The 27,500-nt window shown below is 45.3% G+C and overlaps 2 protein-coding genes across 2 annotated transcripts in view; one reads left to right on the top strand and one right to left on the bottom strand.

The window, feature by feature from the left end:
• The first annotated feature begins 467 nt into the window (after positions 1–467).
• The window catches only part of afap1l2 (actin filament associated protein 1-like 2), a 51,459-nt gene continuing 24,426 nt past the window's right edge, over positions 468–27,500 (top strand). Inside the window, exons 1-4 of the mRNA XM_084459756.1 lie at positions 468–602; positions 18,055–18,183; positions 20,128–20,205; positions 21,851–21,939. Of these exons, the coding sequence (XP_084315882.1) occupies positions 587–602; positions 18,055–18,183; positions 20,128–20,205; positions 21,851–21,939 (312 nt within the window). The 5' untranslated portion in view covers positions 468–586. The remainder of the gene's footprint in view (positions 603–18,054; positions 18,184–20,127; positions 20,206–21,850; positions 21,940–27,500) is intronic.
• Positions 26,696–27,500, bottom strand: part of LOC311326837 (kelch repeat and BTB domain-containing protein 13) — a gene marked incomplete at both ends in the record, with an annotated part of 1,512 nt that continues 707 nt past the window's right edge. Inside the window, one exon of the mRNA XM_084459815.1 lies at positions 26,696–27,500. This exon is cut by the window's right edge and continues 707 nt beyond it. Coding sequence (XP_084315941.1) covers positions 26,696–27,500 — 805 coding nt within the window.

The raw sequence follows: 27,500 nt of genomic DNA, 5'->3' as shown, positions 1-27,500 counted from the left end.
CTGTAAGGGGAGAAATTCGCCTTTCTCTGGCAAGGAGGAGAAGGGTTTTCTGGGAACATGTACCCCCCCCCCCCCCCCCCCCCCGCGCGCTTAATCCAAACAATGATCTGTGCAAAAGAAACATAAATCCAAATAGTTTTGTTGCTCCATAATACCCCCTCGGACCTCTTTGTGTTGGGTCTGTGCAGTCTTCGGGCTACTACAGTAGGCTACTTGACGTCTCACGTTTGATGGGAGTAGGGCTAAAGGCAACAAGGAGACAAGGAGTCTATCCTGTAATGTGCCAACCGTAACTATGGTGTCCATATAGTCCATTACTTTTGTTTTGATCATTCATATGGAGACGAGAGGCGCACAGAACGATAGATGCGGAGTGGCGATGACGTTCGCGGAGGAGGTGCGGCAATTGCGCATGAGAGGGAAGAGCGCTTGTCAATCCGGCTGGCGAGCGGTGGACTGCGCTGCACTCTGTGCTGAGTCGGAGTGGAGTTGTCATTCGAGTTGCCTTTTCGATACATTCGGGATTTTGGGATTGACAAGTGTGACAGGCTGGTAGCCTTCACCAACCCCTGGTCGTGCGTTGAGAATGGAGAAGGACAAAGGTAGGGCAGACTAAACTTGTAGTCTAAAATGAATTACAAAAGGGGATGTCAGATAATTAGCCTATCGACTGTTTCACTGGTAATTAGTCTAAGCCCCCGGCTACGGATAAAAAGTTTAATAGTTTATCATTGGGTTTTGAGACAGCAGCTTTTCGGAGTGCGCTTGGCAACTCCGGGGGCTACTGAAGTGTTGCACCCCGATAGCTTGCGCAGACGTGGTGCGTTAATCAACCCATGGGTTACAAAACACTTAGCTAACACAGTGTTTGCTCAGATCCTACATCACCTACAGTAGCCACTTCTATCTGTGATGTAGTGAGGGGGACAGGGCACAATGGGACGCCTACTATTGCACATCATGCAAGTCAAGTATTGGCGACCGTGCGTCCCAGTGTGGGTCGAGCTGGGACTGGAGAGCATGTAGGCTGTGTAGAGGTAATGGACTTGGAGAGCATGTAGGCTGTGTAGAGGTAATGGACTGGGAGAGCATGTAGGCTGTGTAGAGGTAATGGACTGGGAGAGCATGTAGGCTGTGTAGAGGTAATGGACTGGGAGAGCATGTAGGCTGTGTAGAGGTAATGGACTGGGAGAGCATGTAGGCTGTGTAGAGGTAATGGACTGGGAGAGCATGTAGGCTGTGGAGAGGTAATTGGGCGCACCGTTCCTTCCGGTAGCAAATTGAACCCAGGCTGGGGCAGAGCAAGAATGGGATAGTTCTTTACAGAGGCAGTGTTCTGTTCAGCTGTAGCTATAGATGTTGTACTCCATCTCCTCGACAGGAATTGTATTCCTTTGCAGAGATAAACCGAGTGATAACGTGGAACGGTATGAGTGGGTCATTTCATGCCTCGCTTAAACTGAACTGGAATGTTGTGTGTCTGTCTGCTGTCCAGACCAGAACGTGATGGGTAAATGAGATCGGGTCCCATGGGTTTTTGACAGTAAATATTTACTCTCTCCCTTCTCCAGTCTGTGTCTTTCCTCCCGGTGTGTGTAGCCTATTTCATCAGTTCATTCCCAACCCTGCATTAATGGTTTCTCTCCCATAAATAAACCAGTTTATCCCCCCAGGCCGCTGGAGATGAATTCCAGTAGCAACAATTGTTTTCCCAAGATTCTTCAAATTCCTGCGGTTAGTTTTTTCTCCGTGAGAATCGCTATTAAATATTTTATTATTGCCTAGACTGAGGTGTTTCATCCACGTCATTATTCATGGGAAGGATACGTTTTAGCTTACACATTTAGCACTATATTATAAATACAAATTTGTTCTTAATGGTTTGCCTGGTTAACTATAAACTAACTTATAAAGGTGAAATAAAAAATAAATAAAAAACTTTGGTAATACACGTAGTCTACTGACTTTGTACCTTATGAGTAGGCTACTCTGTTTCATGAATTCTCTGCTAAAAGTTGACTTATTTTTTAAAAACTTTTTTACATTGCCTGTCATACGCAGACACAGTAGAGCTCCCATATTGACGCAACACATTATCATTCCCTGTGGTTAGAACCTCACGATTAGCCATGTAAGATGGGCGTCTCCTATGTTAACATTAGAGTAAATAGTTCTTGTTTTTATATTTTTTTTGTGTGTTTTTACGCCGAAGTCTCTGTGAAACCACCCCAGCCCGCTCCCCTCACATAGCTCTGTGCGTGGGAGGCGGCGGCTTCAGAGCAGTCCGGTCTAGTCGCGTATCACCACAATACATCTGACTTCTCTCACTTCGCTATTCTTCTTCCATCGGCTTAACAATGGCGCTGTGAATATTTACGCCCCCCCACCCCTCTCTCTCCTCCATTCTTGTCATTCTTGCATAGATCCTGACTTCATCGCACTCATTCAGGATCATGTAGGCTAGGCTTGCTATGCCATATATTAATGCAACTGATCCTCCTGCTGTCAAGTGCAGACATCACATCAGCTCTAAAGTTGTCATCAGCCAGTATTACAACATCATAAAACACAGACTTTGAAGATCTTGATCGATGGTCCACCAGATAAGCTAGTTAGATCCCACACTCTCCTCCTGTCCAACATTTAGTTTTACACCCAATAATGTAATGATGGGCTTCAAGCCCATGACCTACAGTTCAAGTGGTTTGCAGGTTCAGTGGGTTTGAGTAGGTGATGAGGTGGCTTGGCTTGCTAAGATATAAGCCGGCCTGGTAACTTGGAGGTGAGCCAGGAGTTGTACTTGGCAAACGGGGAGAGGGCGGGTAATTCAGGAAGCTGGACAGGCTATAAAAATGATGAAAAGAAGACTGTCTTCCTGCTCTGAGGCAGTGTGGCGCTGACTGAGTTCGTTTGGGGTTGTGTGTGTGTGTGTTTGTGCGCTGTCCCCTCTGGGTCTTGTGTGTGTGTGGGGTGGGTGTGTGTGTGTGTGTGTGTATGTGCTTGCATGACTGTGTGTGTGTTCAATGTTATGCTGATGGTCCTCTGTGTGTGTACCGGACATTTGTGGGTTTGCAAGGTACTGTATAAGTGTGTGTATGTGTGTGTTTGTGTGTTGTTGTGCGCGTGTTGCCCTTCCAGTCTTGTTCGTGTTGTGTTCGCACATCAAACGTGGCTACTCTGTTTGAGAGACTTGATCCTAAGATGCCTGGTTCCTCACATCAAGAGGACCGTTCTGCTCCTCAAACACCAGAAACGGCTTTTGAAAGGCTCAAAAGGAAATGCCCATTGCTTATTTTTCACCTTACACACACACACACACACACACACACACACACACACACACACACACAGACACACACACACACACACCCTGTACCTAACACTACATGCCGCTGGGCAGTGTCGGCGGGATAATGACTTGGTGGAGAAGCTTTCATGTGGGGGACTCACCTTGCTTGTTAGCTTTTATTTGTCGTTTGGGCTCCGCGGTCCCTCCCTCCCAACAGGCCTGGCGCGCTCATTAGGGGCTGCCGGTTTACCTCTGGGAAGTTCAGCGTTCAGGCCACTTTCACTGGTCAAGGTCAAAGAGTTAGAGGTCGAGGCACTGTGCGCGTTACTGCACTTTGAATTCCCTCAGACTGAATTGTAGAGTAGAACTCATCAGTGTATTAAATATAACATAAACATGCAAGAGAGTGCGCTTGCACACACACACACACACACACACACACACACACACACACACACAGACACACACACACACACACACACACACACACACACACAGACACACACTCAGTTACACCAAGCTAACAGAAGGCATTGCTCGTTACTACTGTATGCGGTCAAAAGGCCACCATGAGGCCCTACCACAGCCTAGGGAGTTTTGTTTTTGTGAGATAAGGAGGAGAAGGAGAGTGAACGAGGGAGAGATAGAGGGAGGGCAGGATGCTAGGGGGGAGGCGATGTCACAGGCCTGCCTGGTCTTCTCCACAGCGACAGCGTAGGGGTGACATGTTTTCAGTCTCTGTGCAGATTCCCTCGTTTGTTTGTCATGGAAGCGTTGGCCTCAGTCCCTCGTTGGTGTTGCGCTGTGCTGAGTTCCAGTGGGCGTAGTAGACAGCAGCGTTTCCGCCGGTAAGGTTTTGACGTGGCGCACCGCCACGGCAAGATCCTTGGCGCCACACCAAACATTTGATACAAAAAACAATAATACAAATTAGGCTACATATAAATAAAACTTTCTAAATATTTCTGCCTGAATGCGCTTTCAAAACCACTGCCGCGCCCACATTAGGACTATTTATTTTCAATAAAGAGCCTATAGGCCGCGCGCTCGTGCCGCTTCATGCTGCTCCTTTCTGAGGTGATCGGAAGACTCGGCGGGTGAAGGGATTTTTTCTTCAGTGAGTGGCATGAGGTTACAATGAAAGATAGGTCGGCTATTGACCTTATTCACCTCAGCTGCCATATTGGTCAGTCTGACGTAATGAGGGGTGCGGATGCGGAAGTGCCCGTTGCCTTCAATGTTAAAAGTTTGCTGTAAAAACACCACTTCAAGAACCAAAATAGTCAAAATAACAGAAAATTTCCAAACGCGAAAACAACGGCAGTGAAAAATAATCAGAGTCTGGTAATTATGAGTTTGTAACCCCAATAGTGTATTCAGCCTGTTATTTTGAAGTGGTGTTTTTACAGCGAACTTTTAACATTGAAGTCAACGGGCACTTCCGCATCCGCACCCCAGACTGACCAATATGGCTGCCAGGTGAATAAGGCGAATTGACGCTCAAATATTACCATAGTGTTAACCAGTGTTTGAATTGGGCCAAACACTGGTGCTGGCACCTAGGCCTACTCCTCAAAATGCCTAGCCTACTGTCTAAAATACATTTATGTTAGTAATCTAAGTGCCGTTATAGCTACAGTTAGACGTACCAACAGCTCCTGCCCATCTCAAGCACGTTGGTAAAGCCTTTGGTTTTATAATTCCCTGATGACAACTAGCGGATCCTATAACCTAATATATCAATACAATTTTCCAGATGGGCATAAGACGATTTTTGAAGAGGAAGAGAGAGGAGAACGATGAGACCAGTCAGGTAGGCTAGGTTATTGCCGGCATATGATTTACAAGGCAAGCTACCTGTAGTAGGCTAACAGTTTTGCCCGCTTCCCAGGGACCAGTAAACTCTGTTCGGGCAAGAGGAATGCCTCATGCAGTTGTCTGATCGGACAAGTAAAAAATGAATATGATAAATTGGCCTTGTGTTGCTAACGTTACGTAACGTTATCTGAAAATACAGTTTGAGCCGAAGCGGAGCTGCTCCATTTGAGCTCCGCGCTGCTGTCTGTCAGTCAGTCGGTCAGCCCTTCAAGCAAGCATTGTCAAGGAGACATACACCACAAGCGCGAGTAGGTTCTGCAACTTTCGTGCGAGTCAGGCGCAGCGCTGCCTGATGGATTGTGCAACAGTCTTTTTGGCTGGCTGAACTAACACTAGCTTGCGTTAATGTTCCTCCAGCCACCTAAAAAATGCCAATCAAAATAACAGAAAACAGCAGCTGTTACCATTATAACAGCTGCTGTTATAATGGTAACCTACAATACATCTGATTAAAATATGTCTATAAACCATATGATTTATTAAGTGCCTGTGTGGTTACTGTTTTATCCCATCGAGTTACATGTAATTAATGACATTTTAAGCTCTAGGACTTTACCAGCCTTACGAGATAAGTTAGGCCATCTTTATAGGCCTACTTATAGGAAGGGGACAGGAGAGAGGAACAAGGGAGGAACAAGGGCGGTCTCCGATCCCCCGCTTTGGTTTCGAAATCGGACTCTTTTTTTCACACACCACCACACCAAGAGATCAGTTCCACAGGAAACACTGAGACAGTATACTGTGAAAGTGGCTTGATTTGTTGATGCTAACGCTAAGTATAATCTGCTTGCATTAAGTACGTCTGTGTGCTATAAGCTTTCCAAGAAACTCTGACGTAGGTCTCTCAAGACTGATATTCATATATATTATAACTTGATTTACAGATCTTTTATCAAGTCACTTTTTATTGTTTCTCTTATCTGTTCGTATGCTTCTCTTAATTTGAAGAGATGATGCATTAACCAAGGCGACAAAGGTCTGTAGCAGTACTACAGGTACTAAACAGAAAAGCCTACAGGGGCGACTGTAGCTCAGTTGGTAGAGCGGGTCGTTCAATGATCGAAGGGTCAGTGGTTCGAATCCCAGCTCCGACTGTCCACATGTCGAAGTGTCCTTGAGCAAGACACCTAACCCCAAATTGCCCCCAATGAGCAGGTTAGCACCTTGCATGGCAGCTACCGCCATGTGTGTGTGAATGGGTGAATGAGAGGCCATTGTAAAGCGCTTTGAGTGCCACTAAGGTGGAAAAGTGCTATATAAGTACAGTTCATTTACCATTTAAACAGAAAAGCCTACAGGTATTAAACAGAAAAGTCTATCTGATTTGTATAACACCCTGTTGTTATGGAAAGCAGAATCCATCCTGTCTGATAGCACCCACCCCTTGCGCCTAGAGTTTCAGATCTTGCCTTCAAATACCCACTAGCCCAAACCAAGAGATATACACACTCCTTCACACCCTCAGCGATTGCAATAGCAAAAGGTAAAACCAGCTTGTCTACTCAACACGCCTGGTCAATTTTTTTAATTTTTTTAGTTCAGCTGTTTTTTAATCGTTGTGTATTGTGATCTTATGTATTGTGGGGGACAATACAGTTTTATAATACTACTGACTGTAACTACTGTTCAAAGATAGATAGATAGGTTTTGTAGGTTTTGTTGAAACAGTTGTACAACTGTACTGTATATCTGCAGCTCCCTTCTCTCCCCTCTCCACACACACACACACACACACACACACACACACACACACACACACACACACACACACACACACACACATTGCATCCCATAGGGTAGGCACAGCCAAAGGAAGGGTTTACACAGCCCTGGCGTGGATTTGGGACCGCTCAGCACTTTTATACAGGCTCCACTCTCCATTAGCCCTGATTATCTACCACTAACCTCCCTTCTAGAGGTAGTAGAGAGAGAAGGAGGAGGGGGGTTAGAGGGAGAGAGGGAGAGAGAGAGAAGAGAGAGAAGAGAGAGAGAGAGAGAGAGAGAGAGAAGAGAGAGAGCTCTGGCTAGCCTTTGATCAACCAAAAACAGCCTAGTCAGGAGCTTGACTTGTGGAGCAGAGGTACCTGGGGGAGGGTGGAGGAAGCAGAACCCCAGTTAATGTCTAAGATTGAATGTGAGTGATTTTGATCATGTATGATCCCCTCTCTGACTCTGGGGGGGCATAAGAGGAACCGCTGTTGCCTTTGTTCATTATCAGTTGCTGTAATCTTGTTATTTAAGCTCTATTAAGGAGTGAACCTAAGTAGGCCTATGTGCATGGGAATACACTGATGTATGTGTGCGCGGGTTTGTATTATATTTGTAATTTTATTTAACTTTTATTTAACCAGATAAAGCATTGAGGTATACATTTTACCATTATTCAATATCTTATTCAATACTGACCTGGCCAAGAAGGCAGCCAGGTTAACATGGTTTATCATACGTCAGTGCAGTTACAGTACTTCATGAGAGTGATTATGACCAGTGATGCATATCCAATCACCCTCAAACAGACGGGCGTGGAGGGGTGAACTGTGATTGCCTACTCGTCAACCACGTGAGTGGTGTCTTTATGCCCTGTAAGTTTGTTACGGAATTTATTACACGGACAGACGTAAAGTATTTTCAAGGATTTCTGCCTTGTTTGAGGAAGGCAAAGTCGAAATGTGTGAGCTGGTGTTAGCAAGAAGTCACATTACATGATTTGAAGCTTCTTTTGTTCTGGACAAGCTACTTTTTCCGCATACTTTCCTAACTTATGCTTAGAGGACTGTGAGTGTTAGTGAGTGTTGGCATCATAATAACTAGTTTGGCTTGATTCTGTTACCTACTTCCTGGCCAGGTCATGTGGTCAGGAAGAATAGTTGAAATATTATTGTTTATGAATGCTGGAGCTAGTATTTCCTTTTCTTCTCACTATTGTCAGGAATGGCTAAACATAATGAGCTGCTGCAGCTGTATGTACAACTATTGCTCGTACTACTATGGACCGGGCAATCTCCATGCACCCAATGGCGAAGACCGTGTGTCTCTAACCCACTCAGGGGCTGATTTGTGGGGTCCGTGGCGTTGACAGTGGCGTGGTGGCGAGACTCCGCCCCCTCAGGTCAGAGCCGGTCAAGGGCAGTGCATTGACCTCCGGGCAATCTCCATGCACCCACCGCCGAAGACCATGTGTCTCTAGCCCACACAGGGGCTGAATTGTGGGTTCCGTGGTGTGGATAGTGGCGTGGTGGCGAGACTCCGCCCCCTCAGGTCAGAGCTGGTCGTGGACAGTGTACCCCTCTCTGGGACAACCACCTGCCCCTACCGGTGAAGACTGTGTGTTTCCAGGCCACTCTGGGGCTGAGTTGTGGGGCCCGTGGCGTGGATAGTGGCGTGACAGCGAAACTCCGCCCCCTCATGTCATAGCAGGTCAGGGACAGTGTACCTCTCTCCGGGCCACCCACCTTCCCTCACCAGTGAAGACTGTGTGTGGCGAGACTCATCCCCAGATTGTTTAGGATACTAAGGTGTGTGTGTGTGTGTATGTGTGGCATGTGTGTGTGTGTGTGTGTGTGTGTGTGTGTGTGTGTGTGTGTGTGTGTGTGTGTGTGTGTGTGTGTGTGTATGTGTGTGTGTGCGTGTATGTCCGCGCGTGTGTGGTGTCTGGTTTCTTCCTAAAGTCTACAATCATCTCCACCGTCTTGAGAGCCTTGAGCTCCAGCTTGTTTAGAGTTACATCTAATATGTATCATTCATCTGAAGGTAGGAATATAATGCTACAGTACTCATAGAAGGGTGTCTGTACCTTTAAGGACCGTTGTTTAGTCCGGACTTTCAGACTTTCCAGTTTGATCCGAACCACATTGACAGGTGTGAAACCTCCTGGACACGGTCTTTGGTCCGACCTCAAGAGGTGGTCTCGGCTCGAACCAAGGTTCGCTGCTGGCTCATGTGAAATCAAAGGTTCGCACTTTCGGATCAATTATAGGAAGTACAGACGCGCGTGCATCCACAAACCAATCAGTGTCGAGTATAGGGAGACGCACCCCCATGCAAGCGATGATGACATAATGTAGGTCTGCCACCAAAAATCCTTTTGTCCGCTGGTGTGAAAGCGAAAGTTATGGAACTAATCAATAAAAAATAACAAACGTGAAAGCACCAAACGGGATTCTGGTTCGGACCTTGGTCTAGACCAGGTGTGAAAGCCCTAAGAGTGGCTGTGCATGCACCCAAGTTCAAATCACAACTGTCGCTCAACATTCCATCAATTGTTTGAAATCATGACCAGATTCAGACAGCTCCAGCTCAAAAAGTGTAAATGTCACAACTTAGATGTTTACATCATAGGGATCCTGGGAACCAGCTGAACATTTTGAGATATAATATCTCCATATGTCCATTAGTTTGAAAACTGTAAGAGTGGTGACAGGCTAGAAAACAGGTGACACATCTCCTGTGAACTGTCACCATAGCAACCACAGCGCAGCAGCACAGCTCGACAGCACCAAAGCACAGAACACACAGAATTCGCTGACTGTTGTGTGAACAGTTGTGTGAACATTTCAATATATAATATGTGTGTGAACTGTCAAAACTGTAGGAGTGCCAGTTCCTACAAGTTAGCCCACCTAATGAACAAACTAATGAGTATACAGTATGTTTGTATGAATGAATGAATGAATGAATGAACCTAACAAATGTTTTGTTGTCACAATACTGTCTGTTACAGTAGAACAGGTCATCAACTTGACATCCCCACTAAGTTTCTATGGCAATAACAACAAAACACAGCTTGGATTAAACCGCCCATGTCCAAGTCAAGTCCCTACCCTTCTAGTGAACTGCGTATGTGTAGAGTATCGTCGGCCAAAAGTAACAGACAGACAATCTGATTGTCCCCAGACCGTTTAATCAGGCCTGTCGTTGACCAATTCCTTGCGACATTCAGGAGAGCTAGGCCAATGAGCCGATGCCAGTTCTGTAAAGACCCAATTGGAAGATTTGGACCATGGCAGCTAAGTGGACTCTACAGTACTTAAAGACAGATAAAGGTCAACAGTGGGCTACAGTGAAGCTCCTGTTTTGAGATCAAATGTTGACCTTAAAGCAATAACTCGTTAGGGGCGGCTGTAGCTCAGTTGGTAGAGCGGGTCGTTCAGTGATCGAAGGGTCAGTGGTTCGAATCCCAGCTCCAACTGTGGAAGTGTCCTTAAGCAAGACACCTAACCCCAAAATTGCTCCCAATGAGCAGGTTAGCACCTTGCATGGCAGCTACCGCCATTGGTGTGTGAATGGGTGAATGAGAGGCCATTGTAAAGCGCTTTGAGTGCCGCTAAGGTGGAAAAGCGCTATATAAGTGCAGTCCATTTACCATTTATCATATCTCAGTATGACATACTGTACATTCTGTACCTCAAAATGAGTTCCTCCAGCTTGTCTCACTGCTGTTATTCCGTCACCAGAGGGAAATGAGACATTTAGGAGGAACTCCTGTTAAGTTATGCATAGAGATATGAGTTCAAACATACAGTGGTGATTGATTGTTTTAACCTGTTTGAATTATAACTACCTCAAAGAGAACACAGCTATTTAGATGTTTTTCTTCTTTTGTTTTTCTACAGAAAACACACCATGGAACTGTAGTGTTGATGGACAGTGTGTTAATATCTGGACATTTAGCAACTTATACATATTTTGTTGTTAGCCTATATGTTGAGCACATGAAGTGGAGAGAGACAGAAAGAGAGAAGCAGTCAAGGCCTCACTTGTGAAAGGCCTGAGGAAGGCAGCTTGCTGCCGAAATGTTGGCCTACCTGTAAATAAAGTACTTGTGTTGGAGCTATGGAGTGTGCGACCCCTTTGTAAATGTGAGATTATTGTATCCCTGAGTCAGCACCTCATCAAATTAGGCGTGCGTTTCTGTCTTTTTACCTAAGGCCTCACTTGTAAACATAAATGTTTCAGGAGTGGCGCTTGCAATGCAATGCAGTTGTGAGAAAGTGCAATGTGCAGTTTCAAATTAACTTTCTTGTACACATGAACCATGTTCTACATTTCAAAGGGGAACAAGACAACATGTAGGTTTGGGGTCAGGGTTGAGAAGGTCCAGGTTCACGTCAGGTGGAGTCACATCGTAAGTGAAGATGATCTTAGTCCAACGCCACGTCCCACGTCAGTAACTAGCTTCTGTTCTACAGCCAATCCCATCTCAATGAATTAGCATCTGGGAAGCAAACGACTCAGCGGAAGTAGACAGTAGACACACAGACAGACTGACTTATCGACCAATAGCGACCGGCCATCTAAATGAAAGACTGAATAAACAGACAAATGGACAGATATACAGTAGACAGGCGGAGAAACAGAAAGACAGACACAGACAATCAGGCATTCTAGCAGATTGACAGTTATGCAGGCAGAGAGACAGGCAGACTGACAAGCATGTATTCGGTCAGACAGACAGACAGACAGACGGACAGACAGGCAAGCAAACCTACAAAACATATTTTTCTCTGTGACTAATGCAAACATGCGGCTGAGAGAAAGTAGCAAGACCAAAATGTGCCTATTTCAAAACATCTGCACCACATCCCCAAAATCTGATTCAGAAAGAGAAAGTACATGTCCCAAACAGTCGCTCAGAGACTAAAGTTCAAGCCAAACAGAGGGGGTGAAGGAGTTTTCATTTTGTCAGCTTTTATTGCGTCATTTCATTTTGTTTCAGTTGCATCACTTCTTTTCTGACATTATCCCACCTACAGTAAAAACCCTTCATAGATGAGAGAGAGAAAGAAAGAAAGAAAGAAAGAAGGCAAGAAGGAAAGAAAGAAAGAAAGAAAGAAAGAAAGAAAGAAAGAAAGAAAGAAAGAAAGAAAGAAAGAAAGAAAGAAAGAAAGAAAGAAAAGATGGATCTGAGAATAATGAGTGCATAGTGAACCTGTCGTCCGACCACCCATGATGCATGTGGTCAGCATGTCCAGTTATTGAACGTGGAAGTGGTGGAGTGGGCTTTTCTAGTATAGGAGTTGGTTCGCCAGAGGCCGCACATTGGTGAGGAAGATCCGAGGCCGTAGCGGGTTTAGGCCTAGCTTAGCCTTAGCCTTGGTTTAGCTCGCAGACCTCCGCACTCACAAACGTCTTGGTTTGCGGTCGGCGCTGAACGCAAGGGGAGAGAAAGGCATGGAGACACAGAATGGTGAGCTGAGAGGGAGCATGCAGAGAGGGAATAACAGAATGAGTTGTGATAAGAGCTGAGGTGATGAACCTGGGCTTGACAGAGAGAGAGAGAGAGAGAGAGAGAGGGAGAGAGAGAGAGATAGAGACAGTATAATAAAGATCCTAGACGAGTCAGGGGAGAGAGAGATGGAGAGGTGAAGTGTGTGGAGGAGAGGGAGGGGCCTGTGCAGAGTGAGCTGAGGAGGTTATTGTTGGAGGCAGCCCCGGTTGCCAGCATCTGTTCCTGTTTTCCGAGCCCCTGAGACGGCGGTATAGTAGCCAGGCTTGTTGGAGAGGGTTCAGAGACCCACAGGCCCCATGCTGGACCCTGCACTTTTACTGCCGCCCTGATTAAACAACCCAGCAGAGCAGGGCTACTGGCTCCCACGCCTTTGAACTCCTCACATGCAGTGAATACGCAGGCAAAAAGAGAGAAGGAGAAAGAGAGAGATGTGCACATACAGTTATACAGTTATGTACATTTACAGGTATGATGTCAAAAGTATGAATTTCCACCAGCACACACACACACTCACACACTCTCACACACACACACACACACACACACACCACAGGCAGAGTTAGAGAGTTGAGATGATGACGGACAGGCCAGGAGTGCGCGGCTGCCCCTTCCCTTCTCAGCCAGAGGGGTCTGCACCAGGATCAGTCTTCTCTCATTACATGCTCACTCCTCTCTGCACCTGCAAAGCCTTCCAGACACACACCCACGCACAAGAGAGAGAGAGAGAGAGAGAGAGACAAGAGAAAGAGAGAGAAAGCGCGCCCGAGAGAGAGAGGGAGAAATACCCAACCTCCTTGTTCAAACTAAAATGGCTCTAACAATTACTGTTTACCCATCCAGTGCTGCACAGGTAAAGTCACCACTGACCAATGAACCGTAATTGCAGCTGTATTTCACAGCAGACGATTCATGATTACACCTACGGTGAGTGTTTTGTCTGATAGCCTTCCGGTTGCTCTGACCAATTCTCACCCAGCAGAAGCGCCTGATATACTTAAAGGAGTAGTAAAGGGAAAATGCATGTTTAGCCCTGTTTTAAGGTTACTTATGATCATATACAATGGTTCAGATCAAAACGTTGACAAAACTAGCATTTTCGAGAAAGTTGATAATTGCTCTACCACCGTTTTGGTCATACAATGGATGTGGGTGGGCATCTTGAAAAATCATTCAAAAACATGTTAAACTCTCGATTTCAAAGACAAGAAGCTCACCGAGGGTATAATTGGTGTCCGTTGGTGTTCTGACATCAAATTCGCCGCAAAGTATGAATCCTGTAGGGTTTTATTGATCATTTTATGAAATCCATTGACTACCATTAAAACATCTGATCTTGTGTATTCAACATGGTATCTACTTCATCCCATCCTTTCACCAACTCCACAAAGCGTCTTACACATCGTCACGGCTCAGTGCTACAAACAGACACTGAAACCGGGCCAAAAAGATTGTTTGGGCCTACTGTTGATGAGGGAGTAATTATGGGAAATTGAGTTTTTCGTGCTATAGAGTTTTTCTTTTCGTCCCAGTAAAATCTGATTTCCTTCAGCTTAGACTAAAGGCAGCGGTACACTTGTGAAGTTCCCAGAGTCGTGACCCTGAGAACAGCTGAATTTGGAGAAGAAAGAATACTGTGGCAGGTTTGGGCTGTATTGCAGATCAGTCAATTCCGGAAGTGAGATTTGATGGAAATGAATCATCAAAACAGTGGCAAACCTAGTTAGGTATATTCAACTCACTTGATGGAAATACTGTCTAGTGCCTGTGTCTCAGAGGCACTAGCTTGTTTCCTGTGTGGCCTGTTAAGATAGTGTTTCCTGATGGGTGGGGCAGTGACACATTAAGATCGACTCTCAGTCACGGGTAGGAAGGAGGTAATAATTGTAATTGAGCTTGTAATTAATTTGACTTCAGCATTATTATCTCTCTTGGTGAAAACATTGCAGCTGCCTCAAATGAACCAGTGAACAATTTAATACAAGCGAGTCACAGCATCCAGCTGATTTCAGCCATGTCGCCTGTTCCTGTGTTTGGTCTTCAGGGTCTCTCCAATGTGTGCATTGCTGTGACCCTTGACCCTCAGGCTTTGGAACACCATCCTTTCATAACCTGAGTGGAGGAGGGAACAACAACACAGACATCATTTAGCTTCTGGGACTGGGACCTTGGACCTGTGACACTTGTGGGGCGCTTGTGCCGTCAATGTTCACTCACCTGTTTATGTTTGCTTCAAGGATGACCACATCAATTCTATGTAGTATAGTTAGCATGCAGTTAGCAGAAAGGCAGGTTTCTTTTTCTGTAGTCAAATTTCCATTCTTTGTGCTAAAGTGTGATGAGGTGTAATGTACACACACAAATAAGTACACATGCACATGCGCACCAAACATGTATGCACGCACGCGCACACACACACACACACACACACACACACACACACACACACACACACACTAAACCCTTGCCTGTGGTGAGCTTCAAGTGACCACCCACAAGACTGAGTCTGTTTCACTTCGGTACGCGTGGGTTGCTCTGGTGAATTGTACGTTCTGTCAGAAAGGCAGCAGCCAAACCCGGGCTACAATTCTCAATAAACGACACCACAGCTTGGCTGAAATGTGGTTGTTTGTCTGTCAGGCAGAAATAGTGTTTTGAATAAAACAACCCGTTGCTGTCAACATACAAGTTTCACCAGAAGGCTCTTATGTAAAAGCTATCTTTATGTGGGATTTTCTCTTTTGCTTGGACTTTGTTCCGTTTAGAAATGGGACAGAGATTCTCAGCATGTTCATGCATAGGAATACTACATTTTCAGAAACTGTCTGTCTATGGTGAGTTGGTGAGAACAATAAAGTGAATTATGTGTCCTGTAATCAATTTAATTAGGTTTACTTTTTTTTACTATTCCAGAGTTTATCAGATTAAACACAAATGTGGCGCAATTATATAAACGTTTTGTCAGCAGATGTGTGGTTAGAAGATAAATGGTGTAGGAACATGTTCTTTGTCATTCTGTGACTGGGAACCAGGAAGTGCAACACTTGCTATGAGAGGAAACTTCCTACTCTGAGGTCACAGGTGTTGTAGTCTGTTCAACTGGTCAGAGTTAATAAAAAAAAGTCTATGCCTTGTCATCCCCAAAACACTTCCTGGTAAAACAATAATAAAAATCCTTAGGGTGTGCTTAAGTAATGAATGAATTACCAGTATGCTTTCCTTATAAGATGGATTAAGACATAAATGTTGGTGGTGGTCGGAGGGGCCGTAGGCGCTGATTGGCAGCCATGCTTCTGTCAGTCTGCCCCAGGGCAGCTGTGGCTACAGATGTAGCTGACCACCACCGGTATGACTGTGTCTGAATGAATACTGGACTCTGTAAAGCGCTCTGGGTATCATGAAGGGCGCTATATAAATCCAACTTGATTGAAATAGCTTTCCACCCAAAAGTGAAACTTTGGTCCCTCTCACCTATTCGAGCATCTCCATCTACTCCCATAGTATACAGTAGGTTGGGTCTTACTATGTAGTGAGATGGAATCAGAACCTTTTTTGATCGACTCAATTTTTGATCGACTCAAGTCTCCTGACGATTCACTCGGCCCCGAGTTCCAGTTCCCTGGGGAAGCAGGAGAGTTTGTGCTGTGGCTCACTAGCTCATTGGACAGCGCGTGGGCGGCTCGCCAGCACTGTAGCCCATGGAGACGGCCCACTCTGGACCCCATGTCCCGTCAGCTGACTCCGTTTCCCAGGGTCCCTCTTCTGGAAAGGGCATCTCAGTCGATCTCTGCAAACACATCGGGGTAAAGGTTGGGACAATGTTTGGAGCCAACGAGCAGCCAATGACCAGCTAAACAAGGATCGTGTTAAAATGGTCGTCTGCTCAAAGTACATCTGACCTAGTTTGTTGTTGCGAGAACGCTTCTATGGATAAAACAAAGAAAAAAAAAACAAATCAACTGTCATTTTGTTTGTTTTTTGTCATTTCAGATGCGTACATGCCTGCGCGTATACTGTAGTTGTGTGCTTGTGTGTGTCTGCATATACAGGTGTGATCCTAACCAACATGTACATTTATGTCACCCTGTACAGTATATGTGTGTATATGCGTCTGCCTTTGCTTGCGTATGTGCATGTGTGTGAGTGCAGCGTACATGGAAAGTCCGAGTGAGCCGTGTTTACCTAAAGTCTCAAACGCTGACAGGTACTGCGGCGTTGCGCCTCACACTAGGACTCAGCTGACTCAGCTTGAGTAGCAGTAGCAGTTGAACAGCACAACTCTGGGGTAGCTGACTGGATTTTGATGCCTTGCGCTGCAGTATTCCCCCCGTTCAGGGGCCCTTTAAAGTGTGAGAGCTGCCGAAGTTTGGGCCGGAAGTAGCCTCTCACTGGAGTAGCTTATAGTTCACAGTTAAAGAGAGTTCAAACTGAGAGTAAATGTTTACAGGAACTGGAAGGAGTTGCAGGAATTACGCAAAAAGCCCTACACCATCTGGGATTTTAAAACAATCTTTTAGATACATGAGGAGAAAAAGTAGATCACTGATGAAAAGTTAAATACAGGTCAATCAATCAATTAAAGCTTTATTTGTATAGCGCATTTCATACCCAGAGGCAACACAATGCGCTTTAGAGGCAGTTCAGTTACTATTCCATTCTGTGTTGAACACTTTCAACACTTCAAACAACTCACAGACTGAACTGAAATAAAGAAGCCCACCAAAAGTGTTCATTGTCGCACCCCCTCAAATATCTGCCCTTCTTTTATCGTTTATAACTTTCTCCCCCTTTGTTCACTTGAGGATCTTTTCATAAGACCTAAAATACAGTGAGACACAACACAAAGACTCCCCATCCCACACATTGACCTGAGAGGGTTAGGAGTTGAACTCTGACCTCTGGAGGATGTGAGTGGGCAGCGCCCTATGGGCTGGCAGACACAGCGGCCCCATTCACCCCTGCAGAAGCCCATCCCCCCTGGCATTGACCTATCGCTGACCCCTGTAGTCATAACAAGCTCAGACAGACTCAGAACGGCACACAGACGATGCTGAACGGTAAAGACGAGAGTGCAGCGAAGACAGAATGTTTTTGAAGAACAAACAATAAATGTGTTGCCTTGTCATTTCTTACAAAATGGCCCGTGGCCTTGAACCACGCAACAAAAACAGTAACATCGGGTAACCAGAAGGTGCTACTGTATGCATGGTTTCATCGACTGAAAGAAGTGTAGTGAAATATGCTGAATAATATACAGTGTGTTAAAGAAAAGTGGGGAAACCATGAAAGACATTTGGTTAGTAATAATACTGCGCTGGCCACATATTACACTGTAATTTGATGTACTGTAACTGTATAAACATTATATACTTGTAGAAACCACAGCATTAGGTCTGTGATTGACCAATAGTAAAGTGTCACCCTTTGATAGATAATTGATAGCAAATGGCATGCTACAGTACCAACTTGGACAGGGCTGAGTTTCCCAGAGGCATCGTAGCGCTACGTTCATCGTAAGCTATGGCGTTCATCGTAGCGCTACGATGCCTCTGGGAAACTCAATGACCCTTTTTTTTATATCAGTGAGACTAACCTGTATAAATAAATAACGGTTGGTTTTATAATAGCCTGGGTTGTGTTGTCTTTGTCCTGTGTGTCTCAGTGCTGGACCAACTCCTGGTGGAGCTCCAGTGCTTCCTCCTCGTGCTGGAAAAGGAGAACCTGAGCGGGAACGCCACCATTCAGAAAGGCCTGCTCTCCGACCTGCTGCAGTCCTACCGGGACTCCAACGGTAGGGGGCGTGACCTTTGACATCTGATGTCACCCTTTTGAACCTTTACTTTGATCATCACTATCTATAGACCTACTTTAATAATAATGTGCTTTATTTGTACATAATATGGCTACATCTACACTAGCATAACCTGCCCAGAAACAGCCCATAACCTCTACTCCCTAGAAATGTGAGTCTCAAGAATAGAAAACCATGGGAATGACAACGATCCAAAACGTTAAAAAAAGATGAAAGAAAGAAGAAAAAACTAAAGGAACATCACTCACCTTAGCCTCTGATAGACTAGGTATATTCTTAATCATCTGTCATCACTAATCGTTGCTTGTTTATGTACATTAGGGGGTTTGGGGCAAGGGCTAGTTCACATGGACAGTGAGCCGCATTCCTATTGTTCGTTGGGAGAACACTTGGAGCACTTCCAGTTGACTTGGATATCTCTTTTACGGCAGACAGCTCAGTGCTGGTCATGTAGGTTAATAGGCCATCGGCCCTCTTGAGTACAGATCAATATTACTGTAGCCAATACAGTACCACAAAGTAGTATCCAAGTTGTATCTCTCTCAGACAGTTGTGTGTAGTTTCCATGTTCTACTCCTGGGCTCTCCATCTCCCTCTGCTTCCTCCCCTGGCTTCAAACTCTATTATTTTTCCAAAGCTGCACTTATCCTCTTGGGATACTCACTTCCTTTGAGTAGCAGTTTATAAATAGCTTTCATTTCCATCCTCCGAAATCTGTTTTCACTGTACAGGGAAGAACATAGTTTCACTCTGGTGCTGTTAGAATATCTTCCCCTGATATCAATTTCAAAGGCAAAATGTCCGCCCCGAGGTCATGCCAAGGTCACAAGTGTGAACATTTTTATTGTTTTACCTTTCAGTCTTAGTCAGCTGAAAGTTAAGTAAGTTAAGTATCTATTTAAGTATCTAATTAAATAATGATATCTTCCTGAAACACACTATGAAAGCAGGGGTAGTTCAGCTTAGCGCGACAGGCTACTGTTGCTTCCCAGCTGCTCGGCTCTCAAAGCAACAGGATATTAATTATTTGGTTTCATTACATGAAGTTTGGAATGAGTCAGATATGAATACCAAGCCAACCAAGATGTCATGTATATGTGACCACCCAGTAACACATTTTACTGAGGCAACACTTCTATTTGTTGAAAATAAATCATCTCTTAAGTGGACTGCCTAAAGGAACCAGTAGATCCTAAGATATAGATTAGCTACTACATCATATCCACAATATATCTACATCCACAGACGTACGTCTTTGTAGGAATAGCTTCCTTTGATCGCGAGCAGATGGGCGGTGAGTTCTGCTGTAGCCCACGACCAGCCCTATGGTCTTGAAAGCCATCAAAGAGTGAACAGACACAGTACCTTATCTGTTCTCTCTCAGAGATCTGTGAGTGATGTCAGATTAATGCACAGCATGGTGTGAGAGAGGGAGAAGGAGAGGGAGAGAGAGAGAGAGAGAGAGAGAGAAAGAAAGAAAGAAAGAAAGAAAGAAAGAAAGAAAGAAAGAAAGAAAGAAAGAAAGAAAGAAAGAAAGAAAGAAAGAAAGGGGGGGGGGGGGGGGTTGTTAAATGAGCCGGTGAGTCAGCATAAAGTTTGTATTGTTTTCTAACCTTGGGGTTTCGGAATCATGAAAAATGTTGTTTGTCGAAGGTATGATGACTGATGGTGTTGTAGATTGGGCTACATCAGTATGGATTCAGTATGATTTAACTGATATGACTGAACACACAAAGATTGTTTGTTTCTTAATACTTACAGAGACATATTTGAATTGCCCGTCAATTGTTGGCCAGAAGTCACCGTAGTTGATACACTTCATCAGTTACTGCAATTGACCAATTCCAATTTGTCAATAAAGAAAAACTTTCTAGAAACTGCTTATCTAATCTGCAATGCAACCTCTCCCTCTCTCTCTGTCAGGTGACAGTGGTAATGAGGACTACATCTACATGAACAAAGTCCCTGTCCCTGGGAGGGGCCAGGACAAAACGGACAAAGGTGAGCGTTCAAATGTCGTCCACCTCAAGGTTGATCCTGCCTTGAAGTGCCAAGGGTCAATACCGATCATTCCTCCAGATCCAACGCAACCCTGACTGCTCAGTAGTGTCAATCAATCAAATGATTCAAAAGTCAAAAAAGGTCACCGTGGCTTTGTTGTACATCCCCTGTCACCTCGTGAGAGTGGGTTTTCATACCCCAGAACATGGCTTCAGTAGAAAACAGTTCCCAAACGTCAGACGACTGCCGCAGTTTAACCGCAGATAGAACGTTAAAAAAGACCCTGCAAACATCCCGTCCTTGTCACTCACCCCCTCCTTCTCCCCCCCCCCCCCCTTCTCCCCCCATTTCCTGTCTGTTTCTCAGTAGCTCCCCCCCCCCCACCCCCTCCCTCTCAAACCCCCATCTGAGGCCCAGGCTGTTTTGTTTGGACTGCGATGAAGAATGAGGTTGAGCGAACATTAGACTTAACACACGTTCGCCTCACAGAAGAGACTAGTAAAGCCACAGGTTTTCTTTTACTGCCGCCATCAGCATGAAACAGCTTTTTTGTCAGATCTAAAAAGACAAGGCCCCCTCACCGTCAGGCATCAAGAAGACCATTCTCTTTCTTTGACTTGAAGCCTCAGAGGGGGTGGATTAAAAGAGTATAGACTCCATATTTATGGAGATAGTGAGATTAGCTCTTTGAGGGACACACAAAAGGGAATATATCATGGTGGGTATCTGTAGTCTAGCATCTTATTTACTCCACATGGACAAACAAAAGCCTTTCAGCTTTAAACCACAATATAAGGGACCAAGTTAACATGCAGGTGGGCCCACACTTGCTCACTGCGTATGAGGCAATTAATCGGTCATCCAGACTAAATAGTATGCAAGTGTAGAGACACTTCAAGGTTTATTGATAACAGCTGAGTGTAGAGGCTTGCCAGGTGTTTCTGAGGACAATTTCTATAATTATTTGCTTAACTTTCTCTCTTTAATAAATTTACTACAGGTGTCCCACACTGTATAAGTTGCTAGCATTTTGCTTTTGTTTCTATGGCAACCCATATGGCAGCTTTCTGAGAGGAAGTGGAATGTCTGATGAGAGAGGAAGAGAGTTATGGCATGGCTGTACAGTAGCCTGGAGACCAGTGCTCGTAGACATAAACAGACCCTAAAGATTAATAACACTGGCAAATATTAAGGTGAAAACCACAATCTTTAATTTCCTGTCAAAATAAGATGTGGGACACTTGTTTGTGTGGTGGTGGGTCTTGGCAATTCTAACAGTTGCATTGGCCTTCCAAACAATATTGTATTACTCTGCCTTATCCTCTTCCGATATGAGATGAGGGAGCAATTATCACACAAGTCAAATAAACAGGATAATAGGTTTCCATTTGACGGTTTGCAAAAAGTAATGGAGCAGGAAATTAAAGTTAGAGACTTTGGCCTTGCATTGCAGTTTAAGATTTTATGCAAAAATAGAAATAAACCATGTCAAAAGGGCAATAGGCAAGATATGTGGCAAATCCTATGAGGCTTTGTGGTATCAAAGTTATCAAAGCAAATATGGATGTTTCACCTTTATATATTTGCTAAACCACTATATAATATTTTTTATAGAAAATGTCTGTCTTCCTGTCAATATTATCAGGCAACAAATCAGCTCTGGCCAATGGGAAAGCAGGAAAACATGTACCTGCCCCTCAGAAGTGTCTTCCAGATTTACCTCCACCCAGAACGGTAAGTAATGTTCAGTCTTATGGCATCTACAGTATGGTGCTATAACAGTGACCAATCATACTGTCCTTTTCTCAATCTAAAAAGGTGTGCCACAAGGATCAGTTTTTAGCCCCTCTCACGTCATTATGATGTTACTATTAACTGTTATTATGTTCACATGTATGTGCAAGATGGATAATGTATCATTATTCTGTAGAATCTATGTCTTTTTTATTACTGGAATATTCAGAAGCCTCTGTTTCTAGCTGAGGGTGGGTTTTCTCACGTTCAAGAGTACGTAGTGCAACCATGTAATTTCACAGGCCACACAAACCACCCTACATTCCCACAGCCATAAATCCCAGATGCTGCAACTCCATGATAAATCCGGGGTTTAATATGTGGTATAATCACCCACAGTAACAGGTATTTAATCCCACTAGGAGTGATAAAAGAGGGAAACGACTGTGGAAACGAGTGTGTGTTTGAGGAGTGGTGCATTTTATGCTGACCGGGGGGCTAAGGGGCTTCAGGATTAGTGAGGTGGGAAAGGGGGGGGCTGCAGACAGAGAGGAGGACGGGATATGGACGTCCCCTCAGCTCCTTTGAACTTTGCACACACACACACACGCACACACACACACACACACACACACACACGCACACACACTGAGCGCTGGTTTTGATTATCAACAGCTGTTGCAGTGGTTGGGAAGCCCATTGTGGTGGCTAGAGAGCCACCGTGGAGGGCGTGCATGTACATCCTCTTTACTTTAGAGCTAAAGTTTCTTGTGTATATCTAGATTCTGAATACCTTTCAATGTGACAAATTTGGTTTATTTACTTCTATCAACGACTCGGTAAGCTTTACATTTGTAGTGTTAGCTCTGTTTACTCTTTAGCCCCAGTGCCCACGCCCGCAGGAGCAGCATGGGACTGCTGCACTCAACATGGTCTAACAGGCTTGCCTGTATCAAAACGGTACCAATACACCAATCAAAGGAGAAAAAAACTCAGCTACAATGCAACAATAAAGCTTTTTTTTCTCAGATAAACACAGTTTACAGGGCAAGCAATTTTATAAGCACACCAAACACAAAAAAAACGGAATCTAAGCCATTTACAGTATTATAGCTCCATGAATCTTTGATTTGACATCCGCGTTTTGACTTGAAATTCATCACTGCTGACACCCTATTGGCTCAAATGAGGTGTCAGTCATCAAAATTGACCAATGGGTTACAGAGAAATCTGCATGTGTAACCAGCCAGCACGTGCCTTGTGCAAAGCTCAGTGCGTCTCAAGTTTCAGTGCGTCTCTTTAGCTCTGTGGTCTGTCAGCGTTGTGATCGGTTGTGATAGGAACAGAGGTCATCTTTAGTTCTTTTTTTGCGTGGCTGTAAGCCAGTGCAGCATGAGCAAATGTCAGGTTGTCCCTCTCTCCCTTACTAATTAATACATCCCTATGTATTCCCTTGTTGACCTGCAGTTCTATGTTGCTACCACAAGAGGCAGTGATCCCAGAACATCAAAACAAAAGACTATGACACCATTGATTTTTAAGAGCTCTGGGGCCTCATTTATCATTGAGGTACGCCTTCTTTTACACGGTCTTTTTCGCGAGTTCAGGCGTACGCCATTTGCCCCCCCCACATTGCGATTTATCAAGCCGTAAGGGCGAAAATTTAGTCGCCTTTCTCCGCGCTTTTGTAGGACACCTCTCCAGTTGGCGTACCGATTTACACGGTGTTCTACGCCCTTCTTGAACACAGGGGGAACTGGCGACGCAGGTGGTGCGTCGGTGAATTACTATGTTTGACGGAGAGCGACAGTTCATGAACGCACAATCATGTAGGCTACTAGGCCAATTCAGCACAAACATATATCGCAATGCAAGATTAGACGTGTCCTCTAACCGGCTCATTCATGGTCCGATATGGATTTGTTCCCCAAACTGAACCTATGTGCTGTCCCAAACCTTTCCGCGCTATATGTCACACACCTAATGCCATCAAACGGCAATAATTGACCAATTAGATTGTCATTAATATGTGATCATGTGGACCTGTTTGCTGTTTGGTAAGCATATAAATGACAGTCCTCCTGTGCGTAATGCGAGCCTAAATGAATCCGGCGCTACTCGGCCTACTGGCCGAGAGAACTCCAAAGAGGTGACGGCGATGGCGACTGCACCCACATAAGGGCACCATCAGTGAATGAATACGTCTATGTGAATCGCTAAAATGTGCACACTAGAAATACCCAAATCATATGTGACGCCGACATGCTCATCACAAGTGTAGTGGCACGGTGGCCTGGCTCCACGCATGACTCATTCATCCTGGCGCACAGCAGGGTAGGGGCTAGACTGGAGGCAGGCGCTGCGCGTGACGGCTGGCTTGTTGGTGTGTCCATAACCAAGATACATATTCTTTGTCTTATTTACTTTTAATCTTTATTAGCATTTTCCATCCATACAACGACAATACAATAAAACATAAAAACCTACAATAACAGCTTATGGGTACATCCATCCATGCAGCTTTTTTTTCTTACTCAAATATGACAATTTTAATATTAGTGGTATCATCACACTTCCTTCTATAATCCATCCATTTTTCCCATCTCCCTTCTAACTTTCCTTCCTGCATCCTCAATGCATAAATAAATCTCATAAATCTCCTCCACAACACCCACCACTGCTCCTTGGTTGGGGGTTCCACCTTATACCAAGCCCTCATTATTGTCTTTTTACTAGCAACCAATAGTACTTTCACTAGGTATCTGTCCCCTCCTTGTACATCATTCTGTTATGTTTGCCAAGATGTATATTCAAAGCTGATAAGAATGAGAACCAGTCAAGACCCCACCACAAAATGAGGACCCAAGCCCTCAGCCCCCTCCCCGTCATGAGGTTTACCAGCGGGGCCAAAGGGCCCACACTGAGGTCATGCGCCAGCTATGAAGACACAAACAAGTAAGGTTCACATTTCTACCATTTTATTGTCTGTTGGTGGGTGACTGTGTGAGGTGTGTGAGTGCGTTTGTCAGTGAATGTGTGAGGTCCGTGAGTGTGGTAGTGAGTGACAGTGTGAGGTCCGTGACAGCATGTGTGAAGGAATGAAGTGCAGTGAGGATGTCCTGTTGGCTCTGGTGGTGTAGTGTGGTGACCTCCACCAACTGCTGCACAACTGCCCCACAACTGCCCCAATCCCTTCTGCCATTTCCCTCTGGGCCTCTAGGGTCATGAGCCTCCAGCACAGCATCTGATAGGAAGCCCAGCCCTCAGGGAACCTTGAGGCAGGGACGCTGGCAGCCGGAGGTGGAGGCGTGGGCGGTGGAGACGGAGACGGAGGCGCTGGAGATGGCACTGGAGGTGGAGGCCGGTGCGCTGGAGGTGGAGGCACTGGAGGTCGTGGCGCTGGATGTAGAGGCTGCAACCGGCGGGGGCACGACCGTCAGGTCAAGGACCACTGCAGACTCCCCCTCCTCTGAGTCCCACCCCACGTCAGAGTCTGGAGAAACAATTTCAGTCATTTTCTTTGAGTTTGTCTGTTAACTTGATTATGCATTAAACATTTCATTGTGTAGCCATATTCAATTGATATGTTTTTCTGTTGGCAGCCAAATAAATGCTTAAGTGTGATTTACCGGGTGATTTAGATGAGAGTCTACATTTCCCAGAGGGGAAAATGTTTCATGTGGTCTAACATTATGAAGTGGTCATCTGTGTTATCGTTCCCTGTTTTTGGTCCTAAATCAATCATAGCCTACCACAGAATGTGTGGAATGTTTGCTTTCCTCACACATAATACAGCATGTCCGTGTAGCCTACGCCACATACAGGATGCACGAACATACAGTAGGCTACCTAAACTAGGAGCAATCAGACAAATGTAGGCTCGTACAAATAGCTTACCTTCCGAAGATGATTTTCTTTCCTCGCGTGGACCTCACCAACAAGCACATGCACCTCCGTCTCCGAAAAGTTTCTCTTCTTTCCGCGTTTGTCTGTCCTAATGCTCCACGCTATATTGTGTCGGTTCCTTCCGGGGTATCCCCGACACGCTGTCATAGTTTTGACCATATATGGTTGGATTTGGGCGTGGAGAGGGCGGAACACGGGGCGCGTGCGCGTACACTCTATTCTCCGCCCGTCTCGGATTTCTCGTGCAGAAAAGGGCATACGACCTTTTTGATAGATCCGAAAAGCGTGTAAATATTCTCGTCGTACGCTACATTGTGCATTTTCCGCGTTTTCGTCGTACGCCCTCTTTTACACCAGAATTTACACGCTCTTTGATAAATGAGGCCCCTGGTGGCCTAGTGGGCCAAATTCTGGGAATTCATTGCTAATGCCGGAGTCCCGGCAATGTGGGCAAACGCCGGAATCCTGTCCTATTTTGATTCTAGATAGATAGATAGATAGATAGATACTTTATTAATCCCCTTGGGGAAATTCAATTCATCTAAATAGCTCACAGCAATACACAACACAATAAGAGACAGACGGCAAATTCAATCAATCGACATCACACTTTTTACAGTGCACTTTTTCTGCACTGTAATTTCTGACACTTCTGCCGCCTCCCCACAGGTGTTAGCTTTCATTTGATACTGATATTATTATAATGGCCCTTGTGGTTGTGGAGATATTCTATATTCATTTTGGGCATGGAAAGGAAAACTGAAAAACAAGCTGGTCGGAAAGAGGTATGCAGTACATACTGTGTAGCACACAATTGCTACTACTACCATCTCTCATCACGCATGTGATTTCAGAGTTCCAAGATGTCCTCGACATTTTTCTCACTTCTGTCAGTCAATGCTACCTCCTCAGCTCTGTCCGAGTCCTCTGGTTTCACAGGTTTAGTCTTAGGCAGCCTTAGTATGCACGTCCATAATGAACCACTCTTCGGAAACCCCTTCATCTGCCTTCGTGGTTTCCACAAGTTCCCGGTGATGGCGTACTCCAGAGTTAGCATGTGTTTTACCGTGAACACCGAGTCACCCCTGACCATGGCTGTAAACAGCGCCCCCTTACTGTTGATGTACTGCCCTGACATTGCTGTCCATTGCCCCGTTGTGATATTATAACAATCCATAAGGCATCGAAGGAAATCGTCAGAAGGCCCATTACGCATCACGTACAGATTGTCCCTGTGGGCCACCATACAGTGTCCATAGCTCTGCGGCTTGATCATGGTGGTGGTGATAGCCCACCCGTCTTTCACAGGGATGTATTCATAAATATCAGTGGTGTCGGGCGGCTTCCAAAAACACACAAACATCCGTCGCCTCGCTACGGCGCATGCCGCGGATCCCACGGGCCGCGGCGTGTTCTGTATGAAGCTCCACTCCCCTTTGACGATGTCATAGACCTCTGCCGAAGAAGTGGTCCTCTTCTGGTGCTCGCCGCCCATGGCGTAAAGTCGTCCTTCGTTCCCCAGCAAAGTGAAGTCAAACCGGGGTTGCTGGGGTCCAGGCAGAATGCTCCAAGCTCCGTTCTCTGGGTCGTAGCGGAAGCTACGATCCACCGTGTCCTTCCCATACCCATAGACTCCTCCTACGATGTACAGAAGG

Source organism: Borostomias antarcticus (assembly GCF_949987555.1).
Source record: "Borostomias antarcticus genome assembly, chromosome: 29".
NCBI classification, from domain to species: domain Eukaryota; kingdom Metazoa; phylum Chordata; class Actinopteri; order Stomiiformes; family Stomiidae; genus Borostomias; species Borostomias antarcticus.
The sequence above is the reverse complement of the archived record's forward strand: the minus strand, read 5'-3'. Positions and strand labels throughout refer to the sequence as shown.